Source organism: Chelon labrosus (assembly GCF_963514085.1).
Source record: "Chelon labrosus genome assembly, chromosome: 10".
In the NCBI taxonomy this organism is placed as follows: Eukaryota; Metazoa; Chordata; class Actinopteri; order Mugiliformes; family Mugilidae; genus Chelon; species Chelon labrosus.
The window spans coordinates 18,723,330-18,742,924 of record NC_140360.1 but is presented as its reverse complement, the minus strand read 5'-3'; the positions used below and the strand labels follow the sequence as shown (position 1 = coordinate 18,742,924).

The 19,595-nt window shown below is 42.8% G+C and overlaps 3 protein-coding genes across 4 annotated transcripts; 1 reads left to right on the top strand and 2 right to left on the bottom strand.

Annotated features, from left to right (window-relative positions):
- Positions 1-1,781: 1,781 nt before the first annotated feature.
- Positions 1,782-4,237, bottom strand: LOC311494226 (cytosolic sulfotransferase 3-like). Of its 2 annotated transcripts, XM_084553164.1 has the most exons (7): positions 3,560-4,237; positions 3,326-3,454; positions 3,076-3,176; positions 2,771-2,897; positions 2,580-2,677; positions 2,310-2,484; positions 1,782-2,231 (listed from the first exon to the last, which is right to left on the bottom strand). In XM_084553164.1, exons 1-7 carry the CDS (start codon positions 3,765-3,767, stop codon positions 2,119-2,121), a joined length of 951 nt encoding a protein of 316 aa, XP_084409290.1. In that variant the 5' UTR covers positions 3,768-4,237; the 3' UTR covers positions 1,782-2,118. The 2 variants fall into 2 exon arrangements, with proteins under 2 accessions (XP_084409290.1, XP_084409289.1); XM_084553163.1 differs by having other exon boundaries at positions 3,326-4,237.
- Positions 4,238-5,765: 1,528 nt separating this feature from the next.
- On the top strand, positions 5,766-15,371 carry wdr46 (WD repeat domain 46). Its single transcript, XM_084553159.1, has 14 exons — positions 5,766-5,911; positions 6,154-6,327; positions 6,883-6,963; positions 7,504-7,616; positions 7,700-7,787; positions 9,415-9,476; positions 10,276-10,380; positions 10,489-10,639; positions 12,399-12,634; positions 13,104-13,257; positions 14,061-14,208; positions 14,443-14,633; positions 14,747-14,860; positions 14,946-15,371. Exons 1-14 carry the CDS (start codon positions 5,855-5,857, stop codon positions 15,063-15,065), a joined length of 1,794 nt encoding a protein of 597 aa, XP_084409285.1. The 5' UTR covers positions 5,766-5,854; the 3' UTR covers positions 15,066-15,371.
- Positions 15,372-15,515: 144 nt separating this feature from the next.
- Positions 15,516-18,307, bottom strand: b3galt4 (UDP-Gal:betaGlcNAc beta 1,3-galactosyltransferase, polypeptide 4). The gene has a single exon (XM_084553162.1). The coding sequence runs from the start codon at positions 17,940-17,942 to the stop codon at positions 16,827-16,829; it is 1,116 nt and encodes a 371-aa protein (XP_084409288.1). The 5' UTR covers positions 17,943-18,307; the 3' UTR covers positions 15,516-16,826.
- Between the last annotated feature and the right edge of the window lie 1,288 nt (positions 18,308-19,595).

Below are 19,595 nucleotides of genomic sequence, written 5' to 3'. Positions count from 1 at the left end.
ATGAAGTCCTTTGTTAAAATGTATTTCCACTGTAAAATAAACCACCTGTGAGCATGCACATAATTCATTCATTCATTTTCTATACCCGTTTAGTCCTGTTAAGGGTCACGGGGGTCTGCTGGAGCCTATCCCAGCTGTCATCGGGCGAGAGGCAGGGGTACACCCTGGACAGGTCACCAGTCCATCGCAGGGCCACACACAGAGACAGACAACCATTCACACTCACACGCACACCTACGGCCAATTTAGAATCACCAATTAACCTAACCAGCATGTCTTTGGATGGTGGGAGGAAGCCGGAGTACCCGGAGAGAACCCACGCAGACACAGGGAGAACATGCAAACTCCACACAGAAAGGCCAGCTGGCCCATGGATTCGAACCGGTGACCTTCTTGCTGTGAGGCATCAGTGCTAACCACCACGCCACTGTGCCGCCCGCACATAATTTTGAAAACTATTATTCGAAATGGTTTTATTTAAGATATTGTGTGACACACAAATATTCTCTTTAAGCAGAAAACAAAACTAATAAACTGGGAAGTACTCTCAGGCTCTTTTTCTCTTGGACGTAGAACCGTATCCAAGCTCTTAGTTCTTCCTGTTTTATATTTAAAGTCAGTGTTTATTCAAAAAGCTTCAGAGAGTCACAGAATACCATCTGGTCAGGATCAGCCCAGCCCGGAACATCTGTGTTTACTAGAGCGTCTGTCCACAAGGGATTGTAAAGATGGAATGAACTTTGGCTGAAGAAAACATTATTCAGAGCTTGGAGATCACCACAGCTATGCCTAATTCATGTCCGAAATCTTAAAACTGTTCATACTAACTCTAGATTCTTGTTGGCAGATAGTTTGCTTTTCTTCATATCTCTTGAAAGGACATTAAATGATGCATCTGCCCTGGTAACCTGAGAGTATGTGTGACCAGTGTGTAACCCTTTGTCCCCCTATGATCTGTGACGTATCAAACCCAAGGAGTAATTCAGCAGGAATGTGCCCACTCATACTTGCAACATGCAAAAACTGGTGAAAACATCTGTGCTGATACAATCTTTCCTCATAACCCTTGTTGAATTCCTTTTCTGGGCTGTTGATAGAATGATCCTGTTTGTGAGATAAACAACAGCATCTGAGCTCCATTGGATTTGAACCCGGAAATTTTAGTGTCCTCTCTAAAGCAGCCAAAATAAAATAAATGTCAAATTTAAATGTCAAGTTTAGGTGAACTTAAATGTGTCATTAGTCATCAAGATGAGAAATCTGAGAATCTTAACTTGTGAAATGTGAGGACTTGTGAGGACTTGTGAGTTCATTTGACAAGATAAAAGTGGTTTTCGTCAATGGATAATGTAAATTAATAAATTGTTTTAACTCGTAGTATCAAGTTTATAACTTCTTCACTTTTTTAGTTGAAACTGAGGTTTTCTTCAGGTTGAGTTTATTTGCATTTTTAAGGCAGAATGTGAACATTTGTTTCTAAGTTTTACTTGAAATATATTACAGCGTATTGACACAATGTTTGTTATTTTAGCTGGTGACATTACAGTTGTGTGGAGTGAAAATGTAGAAAACAGGAGAGCCATCTCATCAGGAAACGATTCAGCTGTCCACCTACACCTGAAGGACAAAGGACACTCCTTTGAAGATAACAATGTCCAAACACAGTTTTAACTTCTGTCCCCAAGAAGTTTCAACCTCATTCACACACTGACACTGGAGCCTCTGACGGACAAGGGTCGTTAGAGCCCCATTCATAGGGAAAGAGGACAGGGACAAAAACATTTTTTAACATCTTTTAACTTATTTATTTTCTGAATCTGATACATGATGCCATACACAGAGGACAAGACACAAACAATATAGATAAGATCTGAGGGTTTTAGTAAAAGCAAAATATGAAAAAGATAAAAATTCATATATTTTATTTTTGTTGAGCTCATTAAGCTTACGTTTCACGTGAGGGTATCAGTTTAAATACAGCAGATTTTTTCCTGCACGTACATTATTCCACATACTTCAAACGTCAAGGATACAATAATCGTGATTTTCCAACTGCAATGCTGCAACTTTTCAGTGAAACACCGTCTTCACGTATACACACAGTCTGTGCGGTCTTGTTCATAAGAGATTACGGAACTGAAGTGTGGGATCCTTCATCTTTTTCTTGTAGTCTTCATCAAACTTTTCACTCTGGGCCACAGTGAAGTGGTTCTTCCAGTCGCCGACCAATCCTGCAGGAGCACAGAGCATAAGTCAGTCCTTTTTCCTGCACAGCTTCTTTCATGGCAACACATTATCAGGCACCGTACCTTTTCTCATGAAGGGAGAAACCTTGAAATCCATAAGTCCGACAGTAGAATAATTGGTCATCTCATCCTTTTTCATGTTATCAAACTGTACTCCACCTGTGATCATTTTTTTCTCCTCAGCCGATGGAGACAAGCCGAGAAAGTGGCAGAGTTTGTCAATTTCCCGTCCAGTGTCCTGGAAATATAGGGACAAATCTCATCACTGCATTAAAAACCAGTTGGAGGAAAAGTAGCCTTCTGAGGAAAACAGACACAAAACCATTATATTACCTCAATCATATCTTCGTAGAACATGTAATGGAGTTTTGAATAGGTCTGCTTCTTCTTCCACCACCCGTTCACATGGTCATACCAGGAACCAAACACCACTGACGCCAGAGAATAACACAAGCAAGCAGAGCTTAAAACCAATGTAGAAGAAATAGCAACATCTCAGTAACATGTATGTGTTTCATTCATACTCTTTCCATCCATGAACCTCTGGAAGAAGCTGCTCCAGTCTCCGGGCTCTGGCTGAAGCTTGTTCATGCGATCAAAGTGGAAAAAGGACACCATGTTGTCCTTTGCATTGCGGGCTACATAGACTATCTACAGAAGAAAACCAGAAGCAGACATGCCTCAGATCCAACTTTTCCTATTTGCTGTCAATTAACCTTCAAATGAAAAGGCTTGTTACCCTTGAGGGCTCTGTATTAGTAACATCTGTTATCTCAGTTTCTTGTGACCATACATTAAGATAATGCAATGCGAGATGATGTTACCGTACCCGACAATTTTGCTCCCAAAAGGATTTGGGCACAAACTGGACTGGAAGATGAGTCTTAATGAGTCGAGGAGAGGTGGGGAGCTTGTCTGCCAGGTCTTTCCCTGCACGAAGAGATGAAGATGGAGCAAAGAAAACCCTGATCTTACGATATTCACATAGTGTGTTGCAGAAAAATGACATACTTTAAGGCATGTTCATTTGAATTCGGAAAATGTTACATTAATTATAATAGTTATATTTATTTGTCAACCTGAATCCAAAGAGGGGACGCTGATCTCCAAGAAAGGCACTCTTTCATAGATAGGGATGGTTCTCTGGCGCTCTGAACTTGTCTTACTAAAATACAGCAGGTCAAGGATGTAAGAGACCCAAGTGGTCCCTAAAGAGAGCAAAAGAAAGACAGGAATGCGATAATGCCAACCCCTTCCCTTTGTACAACTATTTTCTGCAGCTATAGAGGAATTACAAATATTTGTGTACTGACCTGCTTTGGGGTATGTTGCAATAAGGATGTCATCTGGTCTGGCCTGAAAGTTTTGAACGTTTTCCCAGTTGTCTGTGAAAATATGGGTCATTGAGACTCCGTGGAAATCAGTAAGTTCTGGGCGAGGAAATAAATCCATCTTTAAAAAAAAATAAAATAAATAACAAAAATAAGCAAATGGAAACAGCTGCAGATTCTCAGGGTACATTAGAAGCTTCCTTAGAAAAATGAAAGCAAAAAACAATAGCTAACAATCCAAAAGACTTATGTGTATAACAAGAGTCCATGAGAGTAAACATGCTAGAAAAAGACGTAAGGACGTCAGACATACCTTGTCAGGATTAAGTTTCATGCTCATTGCTGCTGGGTTCCCTCTTACTTCCCCTACTGTAAATTTTCCCTGACGAGGAAACTTTTTTCTCCACCTCTCTTCTTGTTGCATAACACTTCATAGTCTGGATAGGTTAGTTTCCAGATGTGATCTGAAGGTCCAGCCCCTGCCTGTTCTGCAAGATTTCCTGACCATTTCCCCCTTTGATTTTGTCACGAACACACTGAGTCAGTCTGATCTTTGAAACATGATATACGCAATGTACATGCAAATGCGTCCCTAATCCATGAAGATATAGTCTACTTAATCAACTCAATGTGTAGAAATGCGTGTTTTGGGCAGAAAATATGCACAGATAAGACTCAGTGTCCGAAATTCCACGACTGCCTTTGAACAAGTTTTACTGCCCTTGAACTTTGATTTGTTATTTGTACCTACAGAGTGCAGAGTAAATAATTGATGATGTACTGATGAACTGGCGAGAATCAGACAAGAATCAGACGCAACATCAGTTTCATACTGAGGTCAGCACTTTCCATTCTGTAAAGATTCAGCATACTCAACCTGAGATTCTTCAAGCCTCTCCCAAAGAGTCGAGGAGAAGTTACGTAACAGCTGGAATTTTGATAGTGTGCAATTGAAACAAAGCGTGCCTCTTGGGAATCTCCTTCACAGCATGAACAGTTCAACTCCTCCACATTCTTTCTCATGAAAACTTTCTTGGAAGTAGCACTACATATGAAGAAAAGTTGCATTCGTCTTACATCTCATGTTCTGACCAGCAAATTAACGAGCAATATGATATGTAGAGAACTCACCCTTTCAGCCATATGTAGATGAACAGTTTCTACCATTTTTGGCTGGATCAGGCTGTCTACTCCCCTAATGGGCTGTGTGCTCTGACTCCCCTTGTTCTCCCACTTCCATGAAGAAAAAGAGGAGAAGTGTGAAAATAAAGCTGTAAATGGTAATCAGTCACATGAGACAGGGCAGTCTCTCAATCTCTTCCCGGACTTGAGTTCAGCTGGTGGTTCCCTTTGTGCCTTTTGCATTTTTGCAACACGGACAAAGTCTGTGTTGATAGCATTTGCACGCTATTATTTCTGAGGATTCAAGCCAAAGGAGAGCTTATACCCTCCATTCATCTTTCCCTGCTGACTGTGGCTAGATGGGCTCTGAGCCCATGACTGTGGGTGGGAATCAGTGTCCACTTATTATAAGCAACTTTGGGCTTGTTCTGTAAGTCACTTACAAATATTGATAGTAATGGGTCGCGTTTTTTTTGGGCTTGTTTCTAAAGTGTAGTTGCTTATTTGGGCTTGCTCCATAATAAATTGTCAAGCAGATATTTTCTGTTATTTAAACGTGGGAGTTTGTCTTGCCTGTTCTCTCTGTCCCTCCCCTTCCCCCATTCAATTCCCCTGATGCAACAAGTACTTTTGTACTTTTTTTGAGGAACAAATGCCCGGGACAAAGTGGGTGTAACACGGGAAGAAATAAAGACTGGGAGAAAAGGGGGGGGAGAGAAAAATACTGTTGTTGCAAAATTATGCACACTTTACCAAACTGTCAATATGGATGTAAATGACAATCTGTACCCACTGTGCACAAAGTGTATCTATTTATTTTTCTCTCCCCGGAACCGGGGGGGGGGGGCTTTTTTTCACAGGCCTGGTTGCTTATTTGTATCGCGAGATCTGGCAACACTAGTGGGAACGAACAGGAATGTGTGGACCATATTATGTCTATGGCGTGGACTGTGGTACTGGACCTGCCACAGGGCTTTACCGTAGCCTGTGTAATAGAAGGGCTTTCGCCAGATATTGTTAGCAGTAATACGTTATTTTGTTGGAATCCACTTTTGCAAAACAGTATAAGCAATATTACGACGTGAAATTAAAAAATAAAATAAAATATCGTAACGGAAGTGATGCAGGCGGAAATGAATAACAAGCAAAACAAGGATGGCGTATGTCGGCGAGGCGGCGACTGAACATTCGCACGTGGGATTAAAACAGAAGGTAATCATGAATAAATAATTTATACGACTATATAATAACAACTAGCTTAAAGCTTTTTAAATAGACAGACAAAAAGCGACAATTGTTTTCAGTTCGCTAACACCAAGAAGCTAACGCTAAAGGGGGGTGGTGTATAGGGTCCTCGGGGAGTGGACCATGCTTCATGTGCATGCCTTAAATTTGGTGTCTCCTACTGTAAAGCCATTCCTTCTAACATGTCTCTGTTTGCTCCTCTTTGACAGCCTCCAGCTCGTTACTGGAAGGAAACACAGGGGGAGGAGGGAGGTGGAAACAAAGTTGGAAAAGATGGAGAACAGACTGGAGCTGCTCTGGAGCAGAAGAAGCAAAAGACACAGAAAAGGAAGAAAAGAAAACAAGAAGAGGACAAAAGAGATGGGAAGAAATTCATATCAGGGGTAAGAGGATGACAATGTCACCGTCAATTAAAACTAAGCTATCAGGAAGAGAATTTCCAACAAAGGTTCAGGCAACTGGACTTGTAGAGTTTTTTGAGAAGAACCTTTGTTGGATGTATCATGACCTGGATGACTGAGAACCTTCACAGACAGGAAGAGAATTGTGGAGCTCTACAAGTCTGGTTCATCCTTGGGTACAATTTCCAGATGCTTGACTGTGCCACGTTCATCTGTCAAACAATTATACGCAAGTATAGACACCATGGGAATGTCCAGCCATTCCATACCAATTTTGGTAATCCTAACCTAAAACAGGAGAGGTTTAGTCTGATTTAACTTCAGACAGTGAGGGAAAAAAGGTTTATGTGTCTTTTAACGCGGTGTATGTAAACATCTGGTTTCAACTGTATTGAGAGATGAAATGGTTTTCATATAATGCCGTTTTCTAGGTGTAAGGTACATCTTATGGATAAATTTGTAGTGTATTAATAGATGGTCATAGAGTCTTAGATCTGCGACATTTAAATGCTGTAATTCATTTTCTTGCTCTTGCAGAAATCTGACCCATTCCCAGGACCCGCTCCTGTTCCCCAAGACAGGGTGCAGAAGTTCAAGAGGAAAGAGAGAACTAAAAAGGTGCCATACCAGAGTCTCCTGTGTACTGTGTTCTGGAAAGTGGAATTAGCTGTACTGCAAAGTGAACAGTTCGCATTCATTTTTTCCGTGTTTTTTTTTTTTTTTTTATGAGCACTTTGAGCTATTTTTATTCAATAGAATCTCTGGCCTGCCCATCCATCCCCAGCCAGTAATATTTTTTTCCACCAGGATCTGTGCTGCTTTTTTTTAATAACCATTGACTCTATATACTAGGAAGCAACTCAAATGTTTGTGTGGATCAGTTACTTCTGCTGTGCCGGAGGCGGCTTCTCTTTCAGCTGCACCAGCCATGCTGTATGCTGTATATTGCACGTCGGCTGGCAGCTTATTTTTTTCCTTAATGGGGATGAACGTCGTTATTTCCCCCCAGAATGAGCAAAACTCACGTCTACGCTCACAGTTGGAAAAATTTTGTGTTCAGTTCATAGTTCACAAAAATATGAACGCCGTTCATTGAACGCGTTAACGCACAACACTGTGCCTCACCAATAACTAATTTCGTTATTCTTCTCGTTCTAGCCTGCTCACTCGCATTACAAGCTGAGAGATGCGATTGCTCGTTCAGAAGACGCCTCTGAAATGGCCCAGAAACAAGCTGCCCGGTTTGACCTCCTACTCCCAGAGGAGGCAGGGTAATTCCCTCAAAAAGATTCTGTCTTATTCCACTGTTTGCTGTGACTGAGATTAAGTCACTTCAAGCCATGTCTCATTTCAGGTTTCTAGAGGGAGATGAAGATGAGGACACATGTACGATCTCTCAGGAGGATATTGCCGATGCTGTGGATATAACATCTGGAGCAAAGGTGCTGGGGCCTCAGTTATACAGTTCATCCAGAAAGTATTCACAGCGCTTCACCTTTTCCACATTTTATATAGCCTTATCCCAAAACGGATTAAATTCATTTTTACCCTCAAAATTCTACACCCAACACCCCAACGTGAAATAATTTCTTTTTGGGAATTTTGCTAATTTATTAAAAATAAAAAACTAAGAAATCACATGACCAGACGTATTTGCAGCCTTTGCCATGAAGCTCAAAATTGAGCTTAAGTGTTTTCATTTATCATCCTTGAGATGTTTCTACAGCTTAACTGGAGTCCACCTGTGTTAAATTCAGTTGATTGGACACGATTTGGAAAGGCACACGCTTGTCTATATAAGGTCCCACAGTTGACGGTGCATGCCTTAAAGGTCCCAATGAGCGCAGTATCCATCATCCATAAATGGAAGAAGTTCGGAACCACCTGGAGTCGTCTAAACTGTGCGATCGGGGAGAAGGCCCCAAGTCAGGGATGTGACCCAGAACCTGATGGTCACTCTGTCAGAGCTCCAGCATTCCTCTGTGGAGAGGGGAGAATCTTCCAGAAAGACAACCATCTCTGCAGCAATAGACCAATCAGGCCTGTATGGTAGAGAAGCCAGAGTAGCCACTCCTTCGTAAATGGCACATGGCAGCCCGCCAAGAATGAACCCTTTGTCGTGAATACCAGGTGTCATGATTGGAGGAAACCAGGCACCGCTCATCACCAGACAGCATCATGTTGTGGGGAAAGTTGAATGCAGCAATGTTCAGAGACATCCTGGATGAAAACCTGCTCCAGAGCGCTCTTGACCTCAGACTGGGGTGACAGTTCATCTTTCAGCAGGACGACGAGCCTAAGCACACAGTCAAGATATCATAGGGGTGGCTTCAGGACAAATCTGTGAATCAAGTCAAGTCAAGTCAAGTTCATTTATTCGTCTCCCTTGGGAGAAATTTGGTTTAGAGACAGGGTACTGCTGCATAGACAGACACAAAACATAAAACATCCAAACAAAGGAGAGGGTACATAACTGGCAACCAGATAGGGACCAAAGTGCAAGAGGATCTGAGCTGAGCTGTGCAATCTGCCCTACCTAGTACTTGAAGTACATTGCTAATACACATTTAAAGTGCAGTGCACAATAAAGTGCTAGTGCACTTTATTGTGCACTGGGCTCTGGCTGGGCCACTCAATGTCCTTGAGTGGCCCAGCCAGAGCCCAGATTTGAATCCAATTAAATATCTCTGGAGAGATTTGAAAATGTCTGTTCCCCGACGCTTCCCGTCAAACCTAAAGAGCTTGAGAGATGCTGCAAAGAGGAATGGGCAAACTATCCAAACATACGTGTGCCAAGCTTGTGGCATCATATTCAAAAAGACTGTAATTGAGCAGAGACTGTGAATACTTATGTACATGTGATTTCTTTGATTTTTGTTTTTAATAAATTGAATGAATTTAATCCATTTTTGAATAAGGCTGTAACATAACAAAATGTGGAAAAACTGAAGCGCCGTGAAAACCTTCCGGATTTTTGAATAATAATTAATTTCTGGAGTTCTTTTATGAATGTCTCAGGGTTTCTGTTCTTCACTAACCCTTTTGACTTTCTCTCCCTTTTTTTCACAGTATTTCAACCTGAAGCTGTCCCAGTTTGGACCATATCGATTGGATTACAGCAAGACTGGACGGTCAGTATCATAGACTCCATACTCTGCTTTAACAATGTAGTGTTTGCCTTGTGGTTGCTTTCATGCTATTCATCTTTACAAGAGAGAGAGTGTGGATTAAACATATTTTTTGCTTCTCATCACTGAATGATTGTTGCAGAGTAAGCACAGGTGTCTGTCATTTGCCATCTGCCAGATTACAGTTATATTCTCTGGACTGTATATTCATATATAAATCAGGTTGTGCCTGTTGGACAGAGCAGTTTATCCAGTTTTAATTGGAGTTGCGTTCCACACAGCACTGATTTCCATAACGGTGCTGTTTCCTTAATGAAGATGTGTTATTCAAGTCTACTAGGCAACTTTAGTACACACAAAGGACAAGGTATCTGAAACAAGGAAACCATTTAAGTTTCTTGCGGTGTTGTTGATTGTTTAAATTTGGCATCAGTTTGCATATTTTCAGCCTCTGACTTTCGTTCTTAAAGTTGTTCTGTGAGTTTGCTTGGCATTAAGATTAAGATTCTTTTTATTGCCACTGCATGGCACATACGTCTTGAAGCAACCAAGGCTGAAATCAAGCTTAATGGACAGGTATTGGGAAATTTAAGAACATAATGAAAAGGATAAAGCATGTTATGAATGTCAATATTTTCCTCAGAAAATTGTAAAATTGGAAAGAAAACTCTATGTAGTTAAATTGCAAGAAATTGTCAACACCCTTTAAAGACATTAAATACATAAATACATCTTTGTTGTTGGGATAAAGATACTGATTAGAGCAAATTTACATGTCCAACTTGTGTGTCCATCACTTCAGTCACCTGCTGCTTGGTGGGAGGAGAGGTCACGTGGCTTGTGTAGACTGGCTGTCAAAGCAGTTGATGTGCGAGATAAATGTGATGGAGTCTGTCAACGATGTAAAGTAAGTCGTCCACCTTCACGGCACCGTACTTCCTCTGGAAACTGATGTCATCATCTCTCATATTTTCACATTTTCTCTGGGCTGAAACTCGTCTCTGCTTTCATTCAGGTGGCTCCACAGTGAGGCCATGTATGCAGTGGCTCAGAAGAAGTGGCTGTATATTTATGACTCCAATGGAATAGAGCTTCACTGCATCCGCAAGTTCAACGACGTCCTTCGAATGCAGTTCCTGCCTTACCATTTTTTGCTAGCCACAGCGGTGAGTTCATTGAAATCTTTCTTCTGAATGCATTTCCGCAATAATAAAAGATGTCTTCTCTTGAATGCTGGGTCGTGAAATTTTCACAAGCCCTGGGGCCTCATGTACGAAGACTTGCGTGGATTCCTTCTAAAACGTGGCACATGCTCAGATTTAGAAGCATTTTTCCTTTGTACATTCCAATCGAGCGTACCCGACCCCTCCCTGTCCACGCCCTTTTAAATATGCAAATTCTATTTAAATTGACCCTGCACCTGAGATTCCCCTCTCTGCACGATCATAAAATGAAAACATAAGAATGAGTAAGACGGGAAAAAAGAACAACTTCACAGAAAGCGAACTCGAGACGCTATTCACTGGATTGGAGGTAAAAATGTCCTCTTTGGCACGCTGTCCTCCACCCACCACAATATTGATCAGTTGCATTTGCACATCACGTATGATCTGTACATAGATCAAATGAAAAGGTTTCATCATGTGATAGTGCTTTTACATTGGTGTGTGCGAAGTCGATAGCTCCGATTACATTCAGAAAACTGGTTCTCTCTACAAATTGTGCTTTAAGATTAAGATTAAGAGTCTCTCGGCCAAGTATACTTGTGTATACAAGGAATTTGGTCTCTGCATTTATCCCATCCGTGAATTAGTGAACACACAAGCACACAGTGAGGTGAAGCACACACTAACCCGGAGCAGTGAGCTGCCATGCTACAGCGGCGCTCGGGGAGCAGTGAGGGGTTAGGTGCCTTGCTCAAGGGCACTTCAGCCGCTTTCTACCGGTCGGGGGTTCGAACCAGCAACCCTCCGGTCACAAGCCCAAAGCGCTAACCAGTAGGCCACGGCTGCCCCCGTGACCTGTTCTGATGCATTGTATGGGAATCTGATATACCTGACTGACATGCGGGTAATTCCGTCCCACACGGCTGGCATGGCTCTGCTCAGGGTCGACCGGCACAGTCACGATCCGTCGGACTAATAGTTTTCACATTTATAACAATTTCCCGGCATCACCTCTCAGTGTCACCAAAGGATCAATATCTGTAGAAGCCAGCGTACACCAGTGATGGCGTACGTTCCCGGACATTTCATTCTTGATACATCTGAACTTTTCCGTGAGCGAGTACGTACGGAACGTTTTTGTACGCACGCAACCTTCGTACATGAGGCCCCTGGTCTCCTGTATCCGATGCTCATTTGAGACATTAGCAGATATTTTTTTTAAGTTACTAGTGAGGATTAAAAAGTATTATTCAAGAGAAGATTGAAGACAAATGCAACTCTTAAATTGGTGTACCATACTGTCCAAAACATTGGTCCTAAGTTGCATTTTAAGAAAGGTACGAGGAGTTGTAAGAGTTATGTTTACACTGATCAGCCACAACATTAAAACCACTGACAAGACAAGTAAATAGCATTGATCATCTTGTGACTATACAATGTTCTGCTCATGTGGATGTTACTTAGACATGTACCATCCACCTAGACCAGACCAGGTACCCCACCCCATAGCAATGACACTCCCAACAGCCATCCCCAGCAGGATGCAGCCTGACACAACCACACATGCAAAAACGGTTTAGGAAAAACTAAAAAAAAAAACATGAAAAACAGCACAGGGTGTTGACCGGGCTTCCAAATTCACTAGATCCCCACTAACAACATTCTGTTGCCAGACAGTATTAGTAATATTAAATGTTCACTAAAACTGACTTCACTTCCAATATCCAGATCTGTCAACCCGTTCTGTTCTTGTCTTCAGAGTGCTACAGGGTTCCTGCAGTACCTGGATGTATCTGTAGGGAAGGAGGTGGCAGCTATCTGCACCAAAACGGGCCGACTTGACGTGATGTGCCAGAACCCCAATAACGCCATCATCCACCTAGGTCACCCCAACGGCACGGTCACCCTCTGGTCGCCGAACCAGAAAGAAGCCCTCGTCAAGATGCTCTGTCACAGAGGTGGCGTGCGATCGGTCACTGTGGACAAGACGGGCACGTGAGTCGCATTAATATTACGCACTGCCTCACTTCTGTGTATTCTACTTCTTTTAAAGGCTGTTTCACAATAGTCTCATTAAAATAGTTTTCTTGATTTACTTTGTTTTTTGAGAATGCAGTGACTTCATGTAATCATTGACCAACTGGAGAAAGATTCATTTGTATACTTTAGAAACTACACTGGCATAAATGCGAGTCTAATCTTTAGCTACACACAGTTAATAACATCTTCTTTTCAATACTACATGGTATTACATCGATTAATAGCAGCTGTCTGAATTTGACTTTGTGCCTTGATCCTCAGGGCAGAACAGTGACATTAACACATTTGCAGAAGAAATCCACAAATGATCGATAGCTTTCCAGTCTGGTTGAATAACAACTACATTTTCTGTGATGGCTGGGGATTTTCTCCCCATCCACCAGAGAGCTGTCAATTGAATCTAAGGTGTCTTTTGGTTTGGCAGGTACATGGTGACATCTGGAATGGATAAAAAGTTGAAGGTGTATGACATTAGAGCTTTCAAACCCCTCAAGTCCTACTTCCTGCCTGCTGGAGCTTCCTGTTTGTCTCTGAGCCAGAGAGGAGTGCTGTCTGCATCCACAGGAGACATCGTTCAGGTCACCACCACATCCGCACTGCACAGTTAATGATCTGATCTTTGTAAGATTATCCGAGAAGCAGGAAGTGGTGCTTTTTATATTTGGGGCAGCGTAGCATGGTCAGTGAAAACCATTGTCTCTCAGTGTAAGAAGTGGGAACCACAGATATAGGAAAAATAGAAGCATGTCACAATATCAGTGAAGTGCAGTGGACCTGATAATGTGCCATCACAACCCAACTTCAGTAGAAAAATCATTTTTACGAAGTGTCAGAGTGTACGTTTTATTTCTGAACTACTTAATTGTTCCCTTGTACTTACTGATGTCTGAGAGAATGTAATACTTGTGGTGGGTGTAGGTACGGTTAGTGCTTAGACTTTGGCTGCATATGTGGATGAAATTTACTACTCATTAACCTGCAGCGCTTCAGTCTGGTATTACAGCCGAGTTACTAATCTACCAAAGGAGGTCAGTGATATAGCTTCAATAAAATTCCATGTAAAGCAAGGTAACATATTGACCATAACGAGGCTACTGTCACAATCACTGTTGCTATCAGCAGACAGCTCATAGATATGCTTGAGCCAGATGCAGCTCAGAGTTCAGCAGCCACCGATTAATATAAACTACATTATCATAGTCTACCTTAACCTTTTGCTATGACTCATTTACTGAAAACTGGGTGGCAGAGAAACATATATATATATATATATATATTTTTTTTTTTTAACTGTCTGCACATAAAAAAAAAAATATATATATATGTTTCTCTTCAAATAACTATTTATTAATCAGTGCATGTGAATACAATTTACCTGCAGGTGTACAGGGACGTTTGGAGCACTCCAGTGACGAAACCCTACATGGCACACAGAGCTCAGGGAGCAGTGTGGGGGCTGCACTTCTGTCCCTTCGAGGACGTCCTTGGAGTTGGGCACGCAGACGGTTTCACAAGCATGCTCGTACCAGGTCAGACTCGCTTTACACCTTCCTGATAAAAATCACAACCAACAAGGCTGCAGCAAGGGTGTATGAAACTGGCGGTTCATCTCACTGTGGCTTTTGTGTGTTGTCTCATGGGCAAACATAATTTGCAAACCCCCTTTTCTCAGTATTCATATGCGTTGTTTAAGCCAGACATACTATATTTCTCTGCACTATCATTCTCGGTCTTCCTCCTACATCGATCATTTGCATTCACAGGTGCTGGTGAACCTAACTTTGATGGGCTAGATGCAAATCCATACCGCAGTGCAAAGCAGAGGCAGGAATGGGAGGTGAAAGCCCTCCTGGAAAAGATCCAGCCAGAGCTCATCAGCCTTGACCCCGCTGAGCTGGGGCGAGTTGACAGCGCTACTTTTGAGCAGAGGCATCAAGACAGGGTGGCAGCTCTGGTCAGTGTCTTAAAGCATCCTGATTTTATTATACTTTCGGATCTGCACTATTACAAAACACTGCTGGCTGTTTATTGTGACACCCTACTGAAGTAAGACTTCATCTCTTTCAGGGCTTTGACCCACTTGCTAAAGAAAAATTCATTCCAAAATATAAGAAGAAAGGTCGCAGTTCTGCTGGCGGCGTCGAAAGGCGCAAGAAGCAAGTGGCTCATGAGGACCAGAGGGTAAGTTGTCCAGAAAATGAAATGAAACAAACTAAATCCCAATTATCCCCAGTTGGCTTATCTCTGTTCCCATATTTACCCCCAGGATGTAATCAGGAAGACCGTGGAGGACAAAGTGAAGATGGAAAAGGAACAGAAAGAGCGGGAGCGCAAGAAGGCAGTGCTCGCTAGCCAGAAATCTGCTCTAGATAGATTCAAAAAATAGAAAAGAAGGAGCCTTTGTGTATCTCAGACTCCCATGACATCCAGTGGGAGTGACCTCTGAACTTTACATAAAAGACTTTTTGAACACATTAGGCCACAAGTCATGACACATTCTCGATGTGATCGGAAATGATGAAATCTGATGCGACAGTAATCAGTGTTGAATGGAGAAGTAGGGCAGTGCTATTCAATGTCTGTAGCCTGAAGCACATACTGTCTGCATGGTCTAATGTGAGGTCTAATAGCTGGGGCTTTTTTCTTTAATAAATAACCCATTTTTGTAAAGGTTTGCATCTTTTCAAATGGTTGTTCCTGAACTGACTTAGCATATGTTTTTGTGTAAATCACTTCTAAAATGTGAACAAAATGCATGACTGAGCAAAAACCAGAAGGCACGCTGTAGAGACCAAAGCTGACACCATTCAGGAAGTAGAGGTAAAGCTCGCCGTAACCACAGCTCTGCAAACAGTGCATTCTGGTTCTAACATGCTGTACTGGGGAATCTGTGATAGAAGAACATGCACAACATAACTTGATCACATCTTTATTGTCAACACAACCAATATGATTCTCGTGATGTTTATAATGTCCATATCGTATATCCAGCCTTCACAAGTGCTACCGCATGAGTTTCTTTAGCTTAAGTTCAGTCAAACAAGTTCAAATATTTTTTTTTCTACCAGTCAGTATATATGATTTATTGATATTTATCTTTTCTAATTTCTGTTTTTTTTTATCTAAGTATCCCTGCCTTGCCATTCCTGTTATTTTCCTTCAGGGATTGATGAAGTCTTATCAAACTCTTTAGTCAATGAAATCAAATGGTTCCTCGTTGGTGACATATGTGAAAGTGAAAGATCAGTTTAACGGAAATGTAGAAACAAAACAGACTTTGTTAATTGTTCACAGAGGGGTTTATTGGTGGCTGCGTTTGACCCATCCTTATGTTTCCTGAGTGTAAACACACCGACTTGGCTAGAATTATGAGAAGAGCAGGACGGCCCGAGGCTTTGACACACTGCCTTTTATGGCTTCCCAGTCTGGCGTACATGACACTGATCTCGCTGTTACAGAGAAAAGTTAGGAATACTACAGTACAAGTCAGCAGCTTTATATCTGTGCATCACTCCAGTGGTTAATGTGCCAGGCGATAATAAATAAGAGCATATTCCTCTGTGTATGTTTTCAGGCCAAAACATACCAAATATAATACCGTTAATTGCTTTCCAGAAACTGCTGTATAACTTATCAGATTCTGGTTAATTATTACATATCTGAAGACTGATTAGATATTTATTCTACTATTCACTGGATCCATGCATCTAGGACTTTAGACTAACTACTATAAGTACCTGGTGTTTGGCAGCACAAGTGTAAAAGGTGTGAGGCTGACAACGTACAGCCAGATAAACTTTGTGTCATTGTTGCTATGTGCATTCGTCACATAAGCAGCTGTACCTTCTCTTTTTTTAGACGCTCACATGCTGTTTGTTCTACATCTACAGTTTATGGTTTGTGCGGCTTGCTGTAAGAGTCGAAAGACAGGTCAACTCTAGCTCTCAATACTACCAGCTGGTCTCTTCCATTTCTGCAATGAAAAGCCAGTTAAATACATTAAGGCAGTAAAAAAATAAAGCAGTAAAAAAATAAAATCACATTTTCTCAGTGCATATAGCTCCACAGCCAGAAGAGCACTTGTGCTGTTCACAGTACTGAAGCGAGGCACAACCCCAATAAGTCCGGTTATGTTCCTTTTTAAAGCTTACAGTCCCTGCTCCAGACCCAGAGCTGAGCCCAGCATTGCCCTGACTTTGCACATCCCCAAGGAAGCCCGTATACTCAGCCAGGAGCAAGAGGGTGATGAATGCGCATCAGCCCAGTAGTGCAGCATCTCCCTAGGTGGGACATGGTGGACCGACACCATGGCCTGGTAGCAGCAACGTCCGTATGGCACACCTGGTCCACCGGAGAAGAGAGGGCAGTGTGAGGGCAGCACTCCAGCTGTCCGGGCACACAGACCAACAAACACATCCTCGGGGGGCAGAGGTGTAGATAAAGGTGATGCAGAGGCTGCCAGGGAAATTTTGAGCAATGCAGAGCGGGACAGGATGTAGGCTGTACCACTGCAATAGTCTGGGAACACTGAGGGAGGGTAGGCCCCTGCGGGGAGGTAGTGCTTGCTGTCCGGGTCACGGTCCGGAGCCACGTGAAGATGCACCCTGCCAAGGTACAAGTCCCCTTGTTCGTATGGGTTGCGGCTATTGTTCAGAAAGTGTAGCAAAGCGCTGGGATTGAACAGGACATCATCATCCACTTTGGCCACAAAGTGAGCTTGAGGGCAGAAGCGACGGGCCCAGCCCAGCATGGACAGGGTCTTCAGAGTGAGGTTGGAATAGGTGTCCAAAAAACGCCCTTGAACCAGGTCTCCTCTCTCCCGGGCTTCTTCTATCAGCAGCTTAGCCAGTCCAGGGTCAGATGCCACACCCACCATAAAGAGGGTCATGACGCGTAGGCCCCTCACATCCACCTCCCCTCCCCAGGTATCCCTGATGGCTTGACGGGCCCTTTGATTGGCAGGAGCCGAGGTGACCATGGTAATGAGGTAAGGCTTGGCACGCTGGCACACCAGCGGACTGGGCATAAGCAGGAACTCCTCGGGTCTGGTGGGAGGAACGCTTTGAGGGGGTATGATGCCCGCGTGGGGCTCCACCACCGTGTTCATGCTCATGGAGGTGACCCATGACTCGATGCAGTCCACAAAGAGCAGAGCCAGCAAGGAACCGCATGCTAACGTCGCGCACAGCAGAGGCAATACTCCAAGCCTGCTGCCTCGCTTTCCCAACCGAGGCTTACATACCCACAGCCCCCGTCCGACCATGACCAACCTCCGCTACACCTCCCTCTTTCCTCTTTTTTTCTTATTTCCTTGTCCTCGCGACTGGAATCAATCCTCTATCCGTGCGTTTTTGCGCGTCTCCTCACCTCTAGATCCCCTGGTTGCTTCTTTGCTCGGAGACTCGGGGACCCACAGCAGCGGCAGTCGTGAGAGAGTGACAGTGTCATTGAGGATGCGGTAAAACAGCTAGTTGTCCTGCTTTGATGCTGCAGTCCACTGACAAAAAAAAAAAAAAAAAAAAAAGAAGAAGAAGCGCTGAGTGCATCTGCGCGAACTGCCGCTCAGTGGTATTACTTCCCCCTTTTGTCATGTAGCTTATCTGTGACAGGTCAGCGAGCATATGAGCATGATTACTCCACCCTCGTGCAATAAAACGCGTTCGTATGGTCTGGTGTGATGCTTCTGGTTTGCCTCCACCCCCCCCCACATCGACCCAGACGCAATGCAAATATATTTTAACCTGTGTCTTCTTGTTAAATAATAATTATCTGTTATATGAATATTACATATGGCAATGATCGCCAAGATCGTAATGAAAGGTGATAAAATCACAAGAACAACGTGGACTGGGTTTTTTTATCCATCACGCTTCCTTTCAATGAGCCATGCCCCTCTTGTTCTGCCGCACATCTTGTGACGCAGGGCGACATCTGGTGGCCCTTCCTGTCGTGTATCCCACATGTGGTTCACAGGTGGCTCGTATTGTCTTTTGGCTCACGCTGGACTCCAAGGCCCTTTCTGATTTTCATAAAATGGCTCATACATATATATAGAGATGACGGTCCTAACCTATCGAATGTCCGAGGTATTTGTTTATTATAAATACTGTTTATGGAAAACAGTTGAATGGCTGCATTTCACGCCTTGAAACCCATGAATAAGCTATTTTATCACACAAGTAGACGTTATTAAATGTGTGAAACGTTGTTTGTGACTTGATGAGACATCCGAGTGAAGTAACAACGAGCAAAATTACTTACTTTTGTATAAATGTGCCCTCCATCAGCACTGTCTGCTATATATGTGTTTTAGCATGTTTGGATACAATTGCTTCTGAATGAATTCAGTTAAAACCCACGAAGAACAGTTCAATATGTGTAAACACATATGAATATTTTATTTCCCTTTTATGTGTGTATTCTTAACATAATTTTGCCTATTCAATGTAATTCCATCGGCCGACTGGGCCTCTCTGTGTGGAGTTTACGTTCTTCCTGTGTCTGCGTGGGTACTTTCCTGGTACTCCGGCTTCCTCGCACCATCCAAATACATGCTCATTAGGTTATATGGTGATTCTAAATTGTCCGTAGGTGTGTGTGTGTGAATGGTTGTCTGTCTCTCTGTGTTAGCCCTGAGATAGACTGGTGACCTGTCCAGGGTGTACCCCTGCCTCTCACCCGATGACAGCTGGGATAGGCTCCAGCCCCTGCGACCCCCCACTTGAACAAGCGGTTACAGAAGATGAATGAATGAATGTAATTCTGTGTAACTTATCATTTCTTACTTTGTTTCATTTTTACTTTGCTTTTAGCCTTTTCTGTTGACCCTTCACTATAAGTTTTATTCATGTAATGTATAAATAATAAAACAGCTAGTTGTCTAGTTGTCCTGCTTTGATGCTGCAGCGCACCGAGG